Source organism: Primulina huaijiensis, chromosome 10 (assembly GCF_012295235.1).
Source record: "Primulina huaijiensis isolate GDHJ02 chromosome 10, ASM1229523v2, whole genome shotgun sequence".
Lineage (NCBI taxonomy): Eukaryota > Viridiplantae > Streptophyta > Magnoliopsida > Lamiales > Gesneriaceae > Primulina > Primulina huaijiensis.
In genome coordinates this window covers 19,489,919-19,503,843 of record NC_133315.1, presented here as the reverse complement: position 1 = coordinate 19,503,843, position 13,925 = coordinate 19,489,919, and the positions used below count along the sequence as shown (strand labels likewise).

At 33.3% G+C, this 13,925-nt stretch overlaps 1 protein-coding gene across 1 annotated transcript; it reads right to left on the bottom strand.

The window, feature by feature from the left end:
• Positions 1-68: 68 nt before the first annotated feature.
• Positions 69-7,779, bottom strand: LOC140986451 (oligopeptide transporter 4-like). Its single transcript, XM_073454707.1, has 6 exons — positions 7,191-7,779; positions 6,543-6,640; positions 1,722-2,285; positions 1,380-1,632; positions 1,029-1,211; positions 69-943 (listed from the first exon to the last, which is right to left on the bottom strand). Exons 1-6 carry the CDS (start codon positions 7,731-7,733, stop codon positions 329-331), a joined length of 2,256 nt encoding a protein of 751 aa, XP_073310808.1. The 5' UTR covers positions 7,734-7,779; the 3' UTR covers positions 69-328.
• Between the last annotated feature and the right edge of the window lie 6,146 nt (positions 7,780-13,925).

Below are 13,925 nucleotides of genomic sequence, written 5' to 3'. Positions count from 1 at the left end.
TATTTAGTAAATAAGTTGTAGTAAAGGAAGATCTAATGAAAATAGTTGAATTCATGAATTTCAAATAATAATAAATATACATATTTAACATCCACTTTTATATTACAACTCATACCACATAATACACTTTTATGAGTATCAACGGTCACACGTAAAATATTAAAAATCTATAAAGAGACTGTAGATACAGAGTTTTCTTTGTATCGGTCATGGCCGCATTGATTATCGCCATTTTAATCCTTGAGGATACATACAGAAACGTGGTAGAAGATTCATTCTTGGAGCAAAATATTGTTAAATTCTAGTGAAGCACAACGATGGTTACAATTTAGTGAACTGGGCAGCCATCAACTGATATGCCTTTAGCTGTCGGGCATGTCGCCAGCGGGCAGTGTTCGCCTTCGGCGCCCCACCAGTTTAATCCTATGTTTTCTATTCCCAGTGAAAAGTACAGCAACACCGCCATGAAAGCAACGCCAGCATCCATAGCCGCGGAAAAGATATAATTATACCTCTGCCACCACTTTTTACGGTACCGGAAAATAAAGAAGTTGAAAATGGTGCCGACAATGATCCATGAATTGTAATTCAGTGGTGTTGCTGGTGGCATATAAGCTGTCGCTCCTAGAAGGACTGGTAAGTTAATGAGCGGAATCCAAGACTTATTTGGGAACGCCTTGTGGAAGAGCCAAACTATTATTGGTCCTATCGCGCCTCCAACAAAGAACCAGTTCATAGAACTGTAGTCTCCGAGTCTGCCAAAGATTCGTTTTGGCCCTACTAAACCCCATATGACTGATGCATCGAAGAAAACACGATCACTAGGGCATGTCCATGGACTGCCCGGTGGAAGTAGATCGTCGTGGCATATGTTCTTTATCGAGGTAAGTAGCCACCAAGCAACGCTTACGTTGACTGAGCCAGCAACGATTGTTCCTATGAACTGGTGGAGCCATTACAAAAATGTTAGCAAATAATTATCCTCATGCGATAAAATCGTATCTTTTTGAATGAACACTTAAACTTACCTGAACGATGAACATCGATCTTGGAGGGATCTTCATGTAGTGACCGAGCTTGAAATCGCTGAGGAAAGACACAGCTTGTTGCATGCTCATGTAGCCATAGGTTTTGAAGCAGACGTTAGCAATTGGTCTTCCGGGATATATGATACCCATGATGTACTCCGTGATGATATTCAAACCAGGCGTCTGCAAATAAAACATATAGTTTCAACACGAATTTAACTAGAACGATAAAAACACTTGGATTTTATAGTATCAGGATTCTTTTTCTGTTTCTATCTGCGCTTACAGTAGCACAAATATATGTTCTAGCTAGTATCTGAAAGAAGGCCTCGTAATTTAGTTTCAAGTTACCTGATTGGTCGTGGCTGTGATTATGCTAATCGGAAGCGTGAAAACAAAGGCCAAGACACAAGCAAAGAGGAGACCCCACCATGGTAACTGAACTTGGTCTTTCAGAAAGATACAAAGAATTAAAGATGTTCCAATTGTCCCTGCCAATAACACATAAAACCACCACGAAGGTATATCTTGGTATCTCTTCATAAGCCTCGTGTGAATATCCTCTTTTTGCTTATAGGAAGCACGAAATCTTGCGTATATTTCCCTGCATAGCACAGTTAATCCGTTCTTAAAAACGTATTGCATGAACCGATGCAGCAAATGGACGAAAAAGATGCATAAAATTAAACATACCTTCCGTAGAAACAGGCGACGTGAGTAAGAGTTGATGCAATCGTAGCAAAACCAAACCCATAAGTCAGGGCGAAGAACATGCTGAGATGTATCCGTCCTTGCTGTTCGTAACTATTCACATCCAACTCGAACTTGTCGTTAACTATAGCTGCTATGTTATACTTCTGACCCTGTGCTGTGAACAAGTGTGATGAGAAAATAGGAAATTTCCGCGCACCGTATAAGTCGAACCCCCAGTAAGCCACAGGGACTGCTACGTAGATTATCAATGCATAGCCCGCAAGGATGTTCATAATCGAAAAGAAGGGGGAGATTAGAGGGCTAAAAAGGAATGATGCTACAACTGTCCAGTCTAATGTTACAGCACCAAGGCCAAGTCCCCTCATCCCAGATCCAATCTGTTGTGCTGTAACGGATTTTGAAAATATCCAACAGATCCATGAAATGGTTGAGAGAGTTGGGAAGAGGTATCCCGGGACCACGTACCACGAAAAGCTGCAGATTAGTACGATAAGGAAGAACTTCGCCCGTGACATGCGCTCCTCGTCTTTTTCATGCAAGGCCCTGGAAAGTTGAGAAGTTCTTGTTAGTTAAATGACTTTGAACTCAGATATGTGAAGAAAATCAGAGTGGGATACAGGAAGGAACTAGTGGTTTGCAGCAGTACAGTAGACACACGCAGATCCAAATATTCGTGATTTTTTAAAAATTATACATCAGATTTTTTTCTCATGGACACCACAGCAACTCCTCATTTTTTTAAATGGGACGCAGAAAATTTGTAAGTTCAAGATTCGTAACGGATAGTGAAGATTAGAAAGATTTAATATCTAATCTTCATCGCTGTTCAGAATGTCGAATTTAAGGCTCCATTCGTTCGGTTTAAAGACAGCCCTCACATCCGACCATGACCGATGCTTGACTGATCGATCTTACAGGCTACATTCTAGTCCTACCAAGAGGGTTGAAGATTAAGTGATAATGACAGGTTTGAAGCAGATTCTTGATCTTTTAAGCGTCAATGCAGCAATCAACATTGCATCTTACAACATCATAATATCATTTCTTCCACGTGAGTTCTTTGTTTCACTGATGAAATGGATCTTATTTTACATGAAATAAGCTAAAAGAAACTAGGATTTTCGGAGATATTGGGCGAGTCAAGAAATATTGGATCACCTCGAAATTTAGGTAAGTTAAACATTTTTTCTACCCGGCTCACAGGTTATGTGTGCCCGCAGTATGAGTCACAACTCGCTCTCACTAAAAACCCAATAAAAGAAAGTGTATATTCAAAAATCCTTTACTAGTTAATTTTTATCCCAAAAACTCAATCTACAATTTTTCGTGCCAAAAACCAAAAACATCAATTTTGTACCTCGAATACCCTTATTTCCGTCAAAGTTTTAGCACAAAGCTGTTAGTTAAAAAAATTTGAAATAGTTTTTTTAAAAAATAAAAACTTTTAAAATAATTAAATAATAAAATATTTATTAAAGTATCTATAGAAACTAATTTTATTTCACTTTCGTGAAGTAAAATAAATGAATTTTAAAATTTAAAACTAAATTACGATTTGCAAAGAAAATTAAATTTATCGGTAAAATTTATTTTTGTTAAGCAATATATCGAATGATACAGTACAGAAAGCTTTTGATAAAGAAAATCAGTGAACAGTGTAGTCAATAAAAAACAGTGGAGAAAAGCTTGAAATGAACCAAACCGAGGCCTGTATGAAATACAGTGTCCTTAAAACATATTCGTCCCCTCCGATATGTGTTTCGAGGATGTACTTAGACGTCTGTTTCCCAGGATACAACGGAATAACTAGCAGTAACCTAGCACGAGGCACCACTACTGCGAACTGAAAGGTACCTGAACTTTATCACGAGGGCAGAGGAACAGCAGCCGGAGGAANTTTCTGTTTCCCAGAATACAACGGACAGACCAGCAGTGATTTCGCACAAACCACTATGCTAGCGAACAAAACAGTATCTGAACTTTATCAGTGGACGGAGTAGGAGCAGAAATGCAGCAAAACGAGCAGAAGCAGAAGTGCAGCAAAACGAGCAGAAGCAGAACGCAGAGTAATAGGAGAAAATGGATTTCAGTGTATCTTTCTTAGCTAGGCACATCCCCTATATATACATGTCAATACCAGCCATACGAAAGGCCAAAGGTTGCCTTAAAGATGGTAGATGAAGCACCAAGAGTTNGTTGCCATAAAGATGGCAGACGAAACACCAAGGGTTGGGGCAGACGAGGCACCAAAAGCCAGGCCATGCGAAAGGTCTCAAGGGCATGTGAAATGTCTCAACCGAAAAAAAAATAACAAAAGATGGCATAGACTAGTTAGCCGATTTTTGCCTTGATCGGTCCGACATTCGACACACTCAGGTCGCGTTCGTACGCTTGCACACAAGTCAAGCCTTTTCCAGTTCAAATCGGGCCCATGATTTGCACCCCATGCGCCGACGTGCGCGAGAGAGAGCCTCTTGACCAATCATTGTTACACTTCCATAAAGTGTAATACAATATAAACTTATCTATATCACTTTATTTTTCCGATGTGGTACAAACTCACATTTCCAAACTTTCATTCACTCACATGGAAAGCCCATAAACCTCACAACCCAATACATTTAATCCAACAATCCCCCACATGAATGGAAATTGAAAGTTATACGAAAGGATTTTCTGATAAAGTTCAACAGTTGAGTCTTGCATAGGATAGGTAGGTGTTACGCTTTGAACATTCCATTCACTCACATGGAAAGCCCATAAACCTCACAACCCAATACACTTAATCCAACAATTTTATTACTAAAAATTTAGTTTCGAATCATAATTTTTAATTAATTTTAATTTATGCTACATACTCTGTTAATTTGAAGCAAAATGAATCATATGTAGGGATGAAAATGAACCAAACCGTTTGCGAGCTATTCGAAGCTCGGTTCGATAAAAAGCTCGTTTAGAGTTTGTTTGTTGATCATATCAAACCAAGCTCAAGCTCGATTTCGAACTCGAAAAATTAATCAAATCAAGGACAAGCTTAAGGATATTCGGCTCGTGAGCTCACAAACATGTTCGATAATAGGCTCACGAGCTCGAGCTCGGCTTGTTTAGGTGGCTCGTAAGCTCGAGCTCGACTCGTTTAGATGGCTCGTAAGCTCGAACTTGACTCATTTGTTGAGTTTAAAATAAAAATATTGGTACTAATGTCAATAGAAGGAAATGAAGTATTAAAGGAGTGAAATTATTGCAATATTATTTATCTGGTGATATCAATGTATGACGAATATTTGTTGTCTGGATGCTAGATGTATTATTTTGAAATGTTTAATAATATACCGAGTTTATGTTTTTTCTTTTAGTTGTTATTTTTGTCGTTTTGGTTATTTATGAATGAATTTACATTTTATGTCTAATTTAAAATTATATCATAGATATATTTAATTTTTAACTGGCTCGAATCAAGCTCAAACTTGATCTCAATTATATGCTTTACGAGCTCAAAAACGAGCCGAGCTCAAGCCAGGCTTGTTAAACATTGTGAAGGAGCTATTAATGAATCAAGCTCGAGCTCGGCTTGATTAACATGATAAAGAAGCTTTAACGAGCCGAGCTCGAGCTTTTATTGAGCTTAGTAATTTCAAGACAAACCGAGCTCGAGCCTGATAATAGAAGTTCGAATCAAGCTCGAGCTTCAAACAATCTTAAACGAGCCAAGCTCAAGCCTGATACTGTTTGATTTGATTTGGATCGTTTACATCCCTAATCATATGTGCATAAATTGTCGTGTAAAATTTTTGTTGACTAATTAAATAATAAATCAGATAATAGAAATGAAAGTCGATTTTATTTATTTATTTATTTATTATTTCCGAATAAATAATATCTAAAAAATAATGTATACCTAGTAGTTTATGTAATTTGTATAGTTTTGTGAACCTAAAATTTATATCACATCGATTTTTTAATTTATATAGCTTATTAAATTTGTGGATATAGTTTCCCAATACTTTATTTAAAAAAATATTTGTCCACAACCAACTAATTGAATATATGATCATTTATCTAGGAAAGATCTATATAATCTTAATTAAATAATTTTATTAATATTGCATTTGTTCCCAATACATATAGGTGGGGAAATTTGTAAAATAAACTTGGTCAATCATTTTTTTTTAAAAATAGTTAATTACAGTAAAAAATAAAAAAAAAAACCCTAAATAGGTTTGTTGTCTTTTCCACGTTTTCAGACTTAGTTAATAAGAGTATATTAATTTGATGCTTTAGTGACCGTTAATTTTGTCCTAGCCCTACCCGGAATTTAAGGGTCTCCAATTAACCAAATCTTAGAGACAACTGTATTTATTATTAATTAAGTAATTTTCCAATGGACAAAAGCGTACTTAATGGAGTAACAAGTTGTTACTGAGCTGAAGTCAAAATCTGTAGACTTAATAATTATTAAAAAAATATTGTTTATTAATTACATGCTTATTACGTGGGAATTTAGAATTGACAAAGGATCAATTGTTTGGGCCCTCTAGGCTTGTGAATATATGTTATTACAAAATATGTATTATTAATAAATATGTAGTAAAAAAATAAAATTTAATTTAATTTGATTAAGATAAACTAAACATTTAATAATAACATAAAATCTCATGTAAGACTGTCTTACATGTTAAATTTATGAAAAATTATTAATTTTTATATTAATCTAAAATCAAATTTACTTATCTCACAAAAATATCCAAAAAAAGTAAAAAACTACTGATTATAATTTAGCGTGGAGTAAGAGAAACTTACCGGAAAAGAGACACTTGAACGAGAGTACTGGGCCACCACATGTGAGCCGGATCAACCACATACTTTCTCAGAAGCCCAGCCCAACCATATCCTAAAACCTACAAACTAGCATATTTATCAGAAATTTGGAGAATATATAAAATTTCTAGAAATATAAATTTAATTTTAAAAAATAAGGTTAAATCGACACAACAATTAAAAATGGAAGAATATGTCATGTCTAGTAGAATTCCCGCATGATGTAATATCTAGAATATGTCATGTGTAGAATTTTTTATTTTTTAAAAGAATTTATTTTACATATTTTTCAATTAATAATATATCATTGACAGTGAATTTGAATAGGATGTAATATCTAGAATTTTTTATTTAAAAATAATTATTTGACATATTTCTTATGATTTATTTCGTATAAAAAAAATTTGTAATCGATTTTGAGTTTAAATATGATGTAATATCTGAATTTTTTTTTAAACACATTTTTCTCAATCAATTTGTTTCAGAGAAATGACATGTGAGGAAGAATTATTGAAAAAAAAACGAAGGTGATAAGTGTTTCAATTAACCCAATTTTGAGAAACGTTTTCTCATATAAAATTTCACCGCATTAAATGGTGGATTTGTACGAAATCGGTGAAATGTTTGTACCTGAGTTGTGAGAATAAGCAACCAACCGGCGACGAAAGAGATGCTCCGGCCGTAGAAAGCTTTGATAATAGTCACAATCCCAACTGCGTACGCCGATCCGTTACCGAAACCGCTCCCGGCATTAGCGAATATGGAAATGAGAACGTGTTCCTTCATGTTGAACGGGCTCGGGTTAAACGAGAACAGTCTCGACCCGAATCCGGGTATCCTGAACTTCGTCTTCGGCAACACCGCCGCCATGAAATGCCCGATCGGCAGCACCGCCACCTGAACTGAAATCTGTGTGATCACCAGAGGCTCCGTACGGTAAGCGAAGAACTGGTTGAGGAAGGAGAGAAGGGCGCACGATATCAGACCAAGAAACCACATCCGGAAGGTCCATACCGGAAGTGTTGGGTCGTCGTAGATGGGTACGGTTAGCCGAACTTCTTCGATTGGGGACTCTTCGTCCTCTTCGCTGGTGAGGATTTTAACATTGTGGTGGTTGTTGGCGGCGGCGATGGAGAGGTGGGCGGGATCCATGTCTGCTTCTGAAGTTCCCATCGCGAGGAACTATAGAAGATAATATAAGCTAGGATTCGATTTATTGAACTATTGAAGCAATATATATTCTATTTTCTTAAAGTCGAAGACATGATGTAACTATTTAGGAAATACGTCAATTTTTTTTTCTAATTTTATTTTTACATGATACTAATATTACACTTTTATTTTTGTTTTTTTTTAAATTTCAACACACACTTTTATTTTTTATTTTTTTTATTTCAACAATTTAAATATCAATTTAGTTCTTCTATAATTTGTCAAATTTCACTTTAATTCATCGATAGCATGTGCAGAGTAACTAGTATATATAAATTAATCCGCCTATGCGATCTATTAGTGTAAAACAATCTAAAAGATTCTCATTTGCATAAATTATTAGGATGATGAGTGATCGTCCGACGCTTAGACGATCATAAACAACATTTTTTAAAACAATGGATGAAACAAGAAGACTTAATCGGTTTATTATTATTCTCATCGAACCTATGACCAAATATACCAATACATCACGAAATATCAATGGCTATTCAAAAGAAAAAGCATTAGTGAATAACCCGTATAATATTATTTTGATTCAACGTGAAAATTATCGAACCTATTGAAATAACTAGTGGGGGAGATTGGAATATTGAACGCTTGATAGTAGCCACTAGGTGTACGTGATTTAGTAACTATTCACATTAAATTATAAGAAAATTGTAACAAGATAGATTATTTAGAAAATCGATGGACCAAACCAATTGTAGAAAACGATAAAGCTTCCAACTTGATTCTGGTTGGCTGTGCGTGTGGGTGGGAACTTTTGGACTAATATCCTCCTCCGTAAAAAGAAAGGCGTGATTGGGAGATATAAATATAAATCTAATTCACAACATCCTATGGGTGGTATGATACGATTTTGACATCTATATTTGATTTAAAAGTGAGTAAAGAAATTAAATAACTTTATTTTACTCTTGATTTATTAAATATATACATCCATCATATTGATTTTCGACACGACTCGATTCATGAAAATATATAATTTATATTATGATATTCTATTACAATTTATCTAGAAGAAACTATGTTTTGAACTTTTTTTAGTAAGTAATGTGAAACTATTATATCCAATATAATTAACAACAGTCGATGTCGTTTGTATCCACACTACATTCTCAAAACACGACGAAAGCGGAGTTTTAATTAATTAAGGCTTGAATATTCTCAGCTTTCTCACGTGATGCAAACTCAACTCAAGCATTCCAGCTAACACAAAACACGGTCATAGATATATATAAAATAGATTTTACGTTTAAAATTTTCCAAACTCGCGACTGCGTATTATACCGTCATAAAAAAAATTTATTATTAATTTAAATATCTTGTCATATATTAGTAGTCATAGATTCATTAATTCTCAGCGTCATGGTCTCTAATTCACACATCGTATATAAGATTCATATCGATTCATAAGTTTGACTTAGTAATCACCACAAATTTAGTCACGTTTCGTTCTTTAATAATAGTCCAAACTGTCATCAAACACCCATGTGGTATGATCGTATGAATCTCTCAATAGAAGAGATGTGTAAATTTTCGTTTACATAGTGATATCGAGGTTTAGTTTCATTGGTCTCATTTTAGGTTAGAATAACTTACACCTAAGATCCATCCCTAGTCTTCCCAAACTTGTACTAAAAAAACAAAATTTCAGATTCATCATAATAGAAATAAAAAGTTTTTTAAAAAAAAAACATTTGTGAGATTCAAAAATATTCTAATAAAATATGTAAAATACCTTTCAAACCCGTGGACGAGCGAGCCATGCGTATAAATTCCGAATCCCAGTATATTGTGGGGATCTCTTGCACAAATTTTTTTAAAGTCGGTCAACTATGTCACCCAAATTCAAAGTCTACGGCATGGAAATAAATACGAAATGCTCTTTGATCATCGCTTGTTTTTATTTGACAACTTGCCTAAGTTTCTGTTTCTGATTTTTGACCAATGCATACGTTGTATATAATAGTAGATATAATATAAATTCACATATTTTTAATATATGTGTGTGTGTGTGTGTGTGTATTAGAAATAAATGAAATGAAATGAAATAAAATAAAATATAGGTTATTTGAAATAGTTTTAAAATAATTATTTATTTTGATTACTTTAAAACTAGATACGAAGTTTAAAAATGACGAAGGGTTAGAATATCTTACGCTCTCCCCATTGGTAAAGTAATTCCTTTGGCGACGTCTAAGTTAAAAGAGATTTCAATTTGATGGGAACATGTTTATGTCATTATCTAAGTAAAGATGACGAAAATACAAATTTCTATTCACATAGTTTCTTCATTTATAAAAATTTAAAAATAACTCTAAACGAATTTGAATTTTAAAATATATCTCTCCATTTTTTGGTTATTCTCATATTATAAGTTTTTCAAGGAACGTCATGGATACAAAACGTCAAACAAGATCGATAGCTTTTTTTAAAAAGGTAAAAACTTATGTGAGACGATATCACGAGTGGTATTTTGTGAGACTGATTTTTTATTTGGGTCATCCATGAAAAATTATTACTTTTTATGCTAAGAGTATTATTTTTTATTGTGAATATCGGTATGATTGACCCGTCTCACAGATAAATATTCGTGAGACCGTTTCACAAGAGACCTACTCTTAAAAAAATTAACCAAGGCCAGAATGTTTAACTAACTCGTCTCTTATTTGTATACAATAAATGCATAAGATTAATTCATGAGAAAAATTTGATATGCATAACTTCACACAAAATTTAATTTTAAAATATGACATCCTCTTTTAGCATGAAATATCGAGTTTAAATCTCATTTATGTGCATGTGAAATAAAATTAGGACATCCTCGCTCGTAAAATAGTGTCGTCCTCTTAGAGAGATGCATTTATTATTTATAGGATCTCTCTCGAAAAAACATATAAAACTTCTCATGGTGCGTCCGTGACATGACCTTCAATACACGAGAATATCGACTTATTTCTTTGCTTCAATTAATTAATTCATCTAAGTACATTTCGTGAAAACAATAATTGTCAATTTCAGGTCCTTCGAATTTCATACTGTCTTTTCAAGCCCACTTTTTGTGAAAATTTTTAGTTACCTAAATCATCGGATTTGCGTTATATTTTAAAAATATTATATATATTTCGTGAAAACAATAATTATCAATTTCAGGTTCTTCGAATTTCATATTGTCTTTTCAAGCCCACTTTTTGTGAAAACAATAATTATCAATTTCAGGTTCTTCGAATTTCATGCTGTCTTTTCAAGCCCACTTTTTGTTGAGATACTTTTAAAATAAGACGCAAATCCAATGATTTAGGTATATATGTGTGTATATAAAATAAATCATTGGATTTGCGTTATATATATATATATATATTAATTGAATACAACTTGCTCAATTAGTAAAATTGTAGGACTGAACGAGTGTTTGCTGTTGTACCAAAAGCTATAATCGATGGTAACGGTGTAACTCAAATCTTCTAAATCGTTTAGCAGTTCAAGCACCACGTATCGATTCTTCTGCTCAGCAGAGACAATTATTGCACCTAACAATATTTCTCTCAATAATTGCACTACTTGCAATCAATGAGAATATAACTCATTATCTTGGCGTCGAGCGCTACGTATCGATTGTTCTACTCGACGGAAATAATTATTGCACCCAACAATCTATCTCAATAATTGCAATCAATGATAATCAAACTCATTATCTTGGCTCTGATACCAATTTTAAGACTTGATAGTTGCCGTTTTACCAAAAGTTATAGCTGGTGGTAACGGTGTAACTCAAATCTTTCAAATCGTACAGTAGCTCAAGCCCCAGGTTTCGATTGCTTTACTCAGCAGAAATAATTATTGCACCCAACAATCCTCCTCCCAACAATTGCACTACTTGCAATCAATGATAATCGAATCCGTGATATTGACTCTGATACAAATTGTAGGACTAATTGTTTGCCGTCTTACCAAAAGTTATTGTTGGTAGTAACAATACAACACAAATATTTTAAATCGTATAGTAGCTCAAGCACCACGTTTCGGTTGTTCTACTCAGTAAGGACAATCAATGCACCGAAAAAATATAAATTTAGAATAAAAAACATGTTATGCATACTCTAGGACTGAAAAGTTAGTCGTTTTACCAAAAACTATAGCTAGTGGTAACGGTGCAACTCAAATATTTTAAATCGTACAACAGCTCAAACACTACGTTTTGATTATTTATCCAACATTGTTAAATATCGCACCCAACAACTATTATAAGATCAGTTGATCATGTTATATTAAAATATGAAAGAAAAAAAAAATCGTTTTAAATGTAGCACAACTTCAAGCGATAAATCTAAGGTAAGATTTCGTTGTGTTCCACTTTTTGTGGGTTGTATGATTTTGAGTCGAGCTCACTTGATTTCTGAAAATAGCTTCGCCCATAACCGAGGTGGTAAAATTAAACCAACAAAAAATTGAAATGAAATAAACTAGATAATATAACAAAATGCAAGCAATACTTAATCATTAGATGAGCTGTCATTTAATAAACACACAAGCGCAAAAATTTATAGAAAATATTGATCCACTATAATACAAAGATACACTATATCCATAAAATAATATTTTATATTAAACTATATAACATATATGTATCCCATCATGTACTATATAATTAATTAAGAAGGTTACTAGGCTTGAGTTGTTCAATCACCAAAAGAAATTTTTTTAAAAAAAAAAATCTAAAATTTAGTTTTATTTTAGGACAAAAATTTTTGTGAGACTGTCTCACGGGTCGTATTTTGTGAGATGGATCTCTTATTTGGGTCATCTATCAAAAAATATTACTTTTTATGCTAAGAGTATTATTTTTTATTGTGAATATTGGTAGGGTTGACTCGTCTCACAGATTAAGATTTGTGAGATCGTCTCACAAGAGATCTATCTTTATTTAGAGTTTATGTTCTTCTCTATCAAAAGTTAATTTAACATCTCTACTATATTTAATATTTTGCAAAATATTCTTTAACTCTATTTTATGTACATGTCGTTATTATACCTATCTAGTCTGCCCCAAAACATATAGCTACACAAGATTTTCAGTATATCTATATATATATATATATATATATATATATCATGAATTAAGGGTTTTTTTTCATAGATCATCATGATTTCGTGTAATAAATTAAACATTTTATTTAGTTGACCAGAATGTCTTCAGGCTGTATCCACCGAATTTTACATAATGTTCTTCATAGCCTAAACATGCAGTCGTAACAGATAGTTTATGACGTATATCCCTTCAATAACACTTTGTACAACTTTGTATTATTTCCTATCTCATGTTATATAGCAGTTTTCTTGAAACGTGTAGTGAAAAAAATGGTGAATACAATATTATTGCTTAAGAGAAATATAAAATAGAATATTAGTTCCGAAGAGAAAAAGGGTAAAATCGGAAAGAAAGTTGGTGGCCTAAAAAACGATGTCCCTCAACTATTATAAAATAGTAGATATATATCTAATAGATATTTGTTGATGGTATAGATCTATTTGTTTAATTATATTTTCTTATACATATACTGATTATTGAGCACGATCTTTTCTTACATTGATTTTGTCAAGGTTCTCTTTATATGTAAATGTGTACGTACACTCACATACTTGTGTGTCGGGAAATAAAATGATCGGGCTATCTAATCTAAAATGAAATTTGTATGCCACGACGGTCTAATACCCAATCTCGCAGTTCCAGCTCAGCCCAAATTGTATTGTCGGCCCATTTAGCTTACACTGGTCTGGGCTGGATGTAACAAATTAACTGAAAACACTGAGATCTTCAAATAACTTCTTATCCAACCGTTTAAAAAAAAGTGGGCTAAAAATATTATTTTTTATTTATTAAATACACATTATTATTAGAAAAAAGCACGATTCCATCGTCGGCAAAGAACATATTAGTGAAATTATCTTCTTTTTTTTATATCTTAATCTAAAGGTGAAGAAAATTCGAACTTGAGTCAATACATGGAGAATTTCTGATGAGATCATTGAGCCAATCCCTCGATCTCTAGTGAAAAATATCTTTCACCTCACATGAAAACTGAAAAAAGCATAAAATTTTGTCTGAAAGTGTTTTTAAAATTTAAGTAAAAAAACACCATCGCCTTT

What these genes read in the sequence shown, in the direction of transcription:
- LOC140986451 (XM_073454707.1), bottom strand. Translation starts at nt 7,733, where the DNA reads ATGGGAACTTCAGAAGCAGACATGGATCCCGCCCACCTCTCCATCGCC. An exon ending in TGCTTATTCTCACAACTCAG is followed by an intron (nt 6,641 to 7,190) that starts GTACAAACATTT and finishes GCTAGTTTGTAG; the next exon opens with GTTTTAGGATATGGTTGGGC. An exon ending in GTCGCCTGTTTCTACGGAAG is followed by an intron (nt 1,633 to 1,721) that starts GTATGTTTAATT and finishes TGTGCTATGCAG; the next exon opens with GGAAATATACGCAAGATTTC.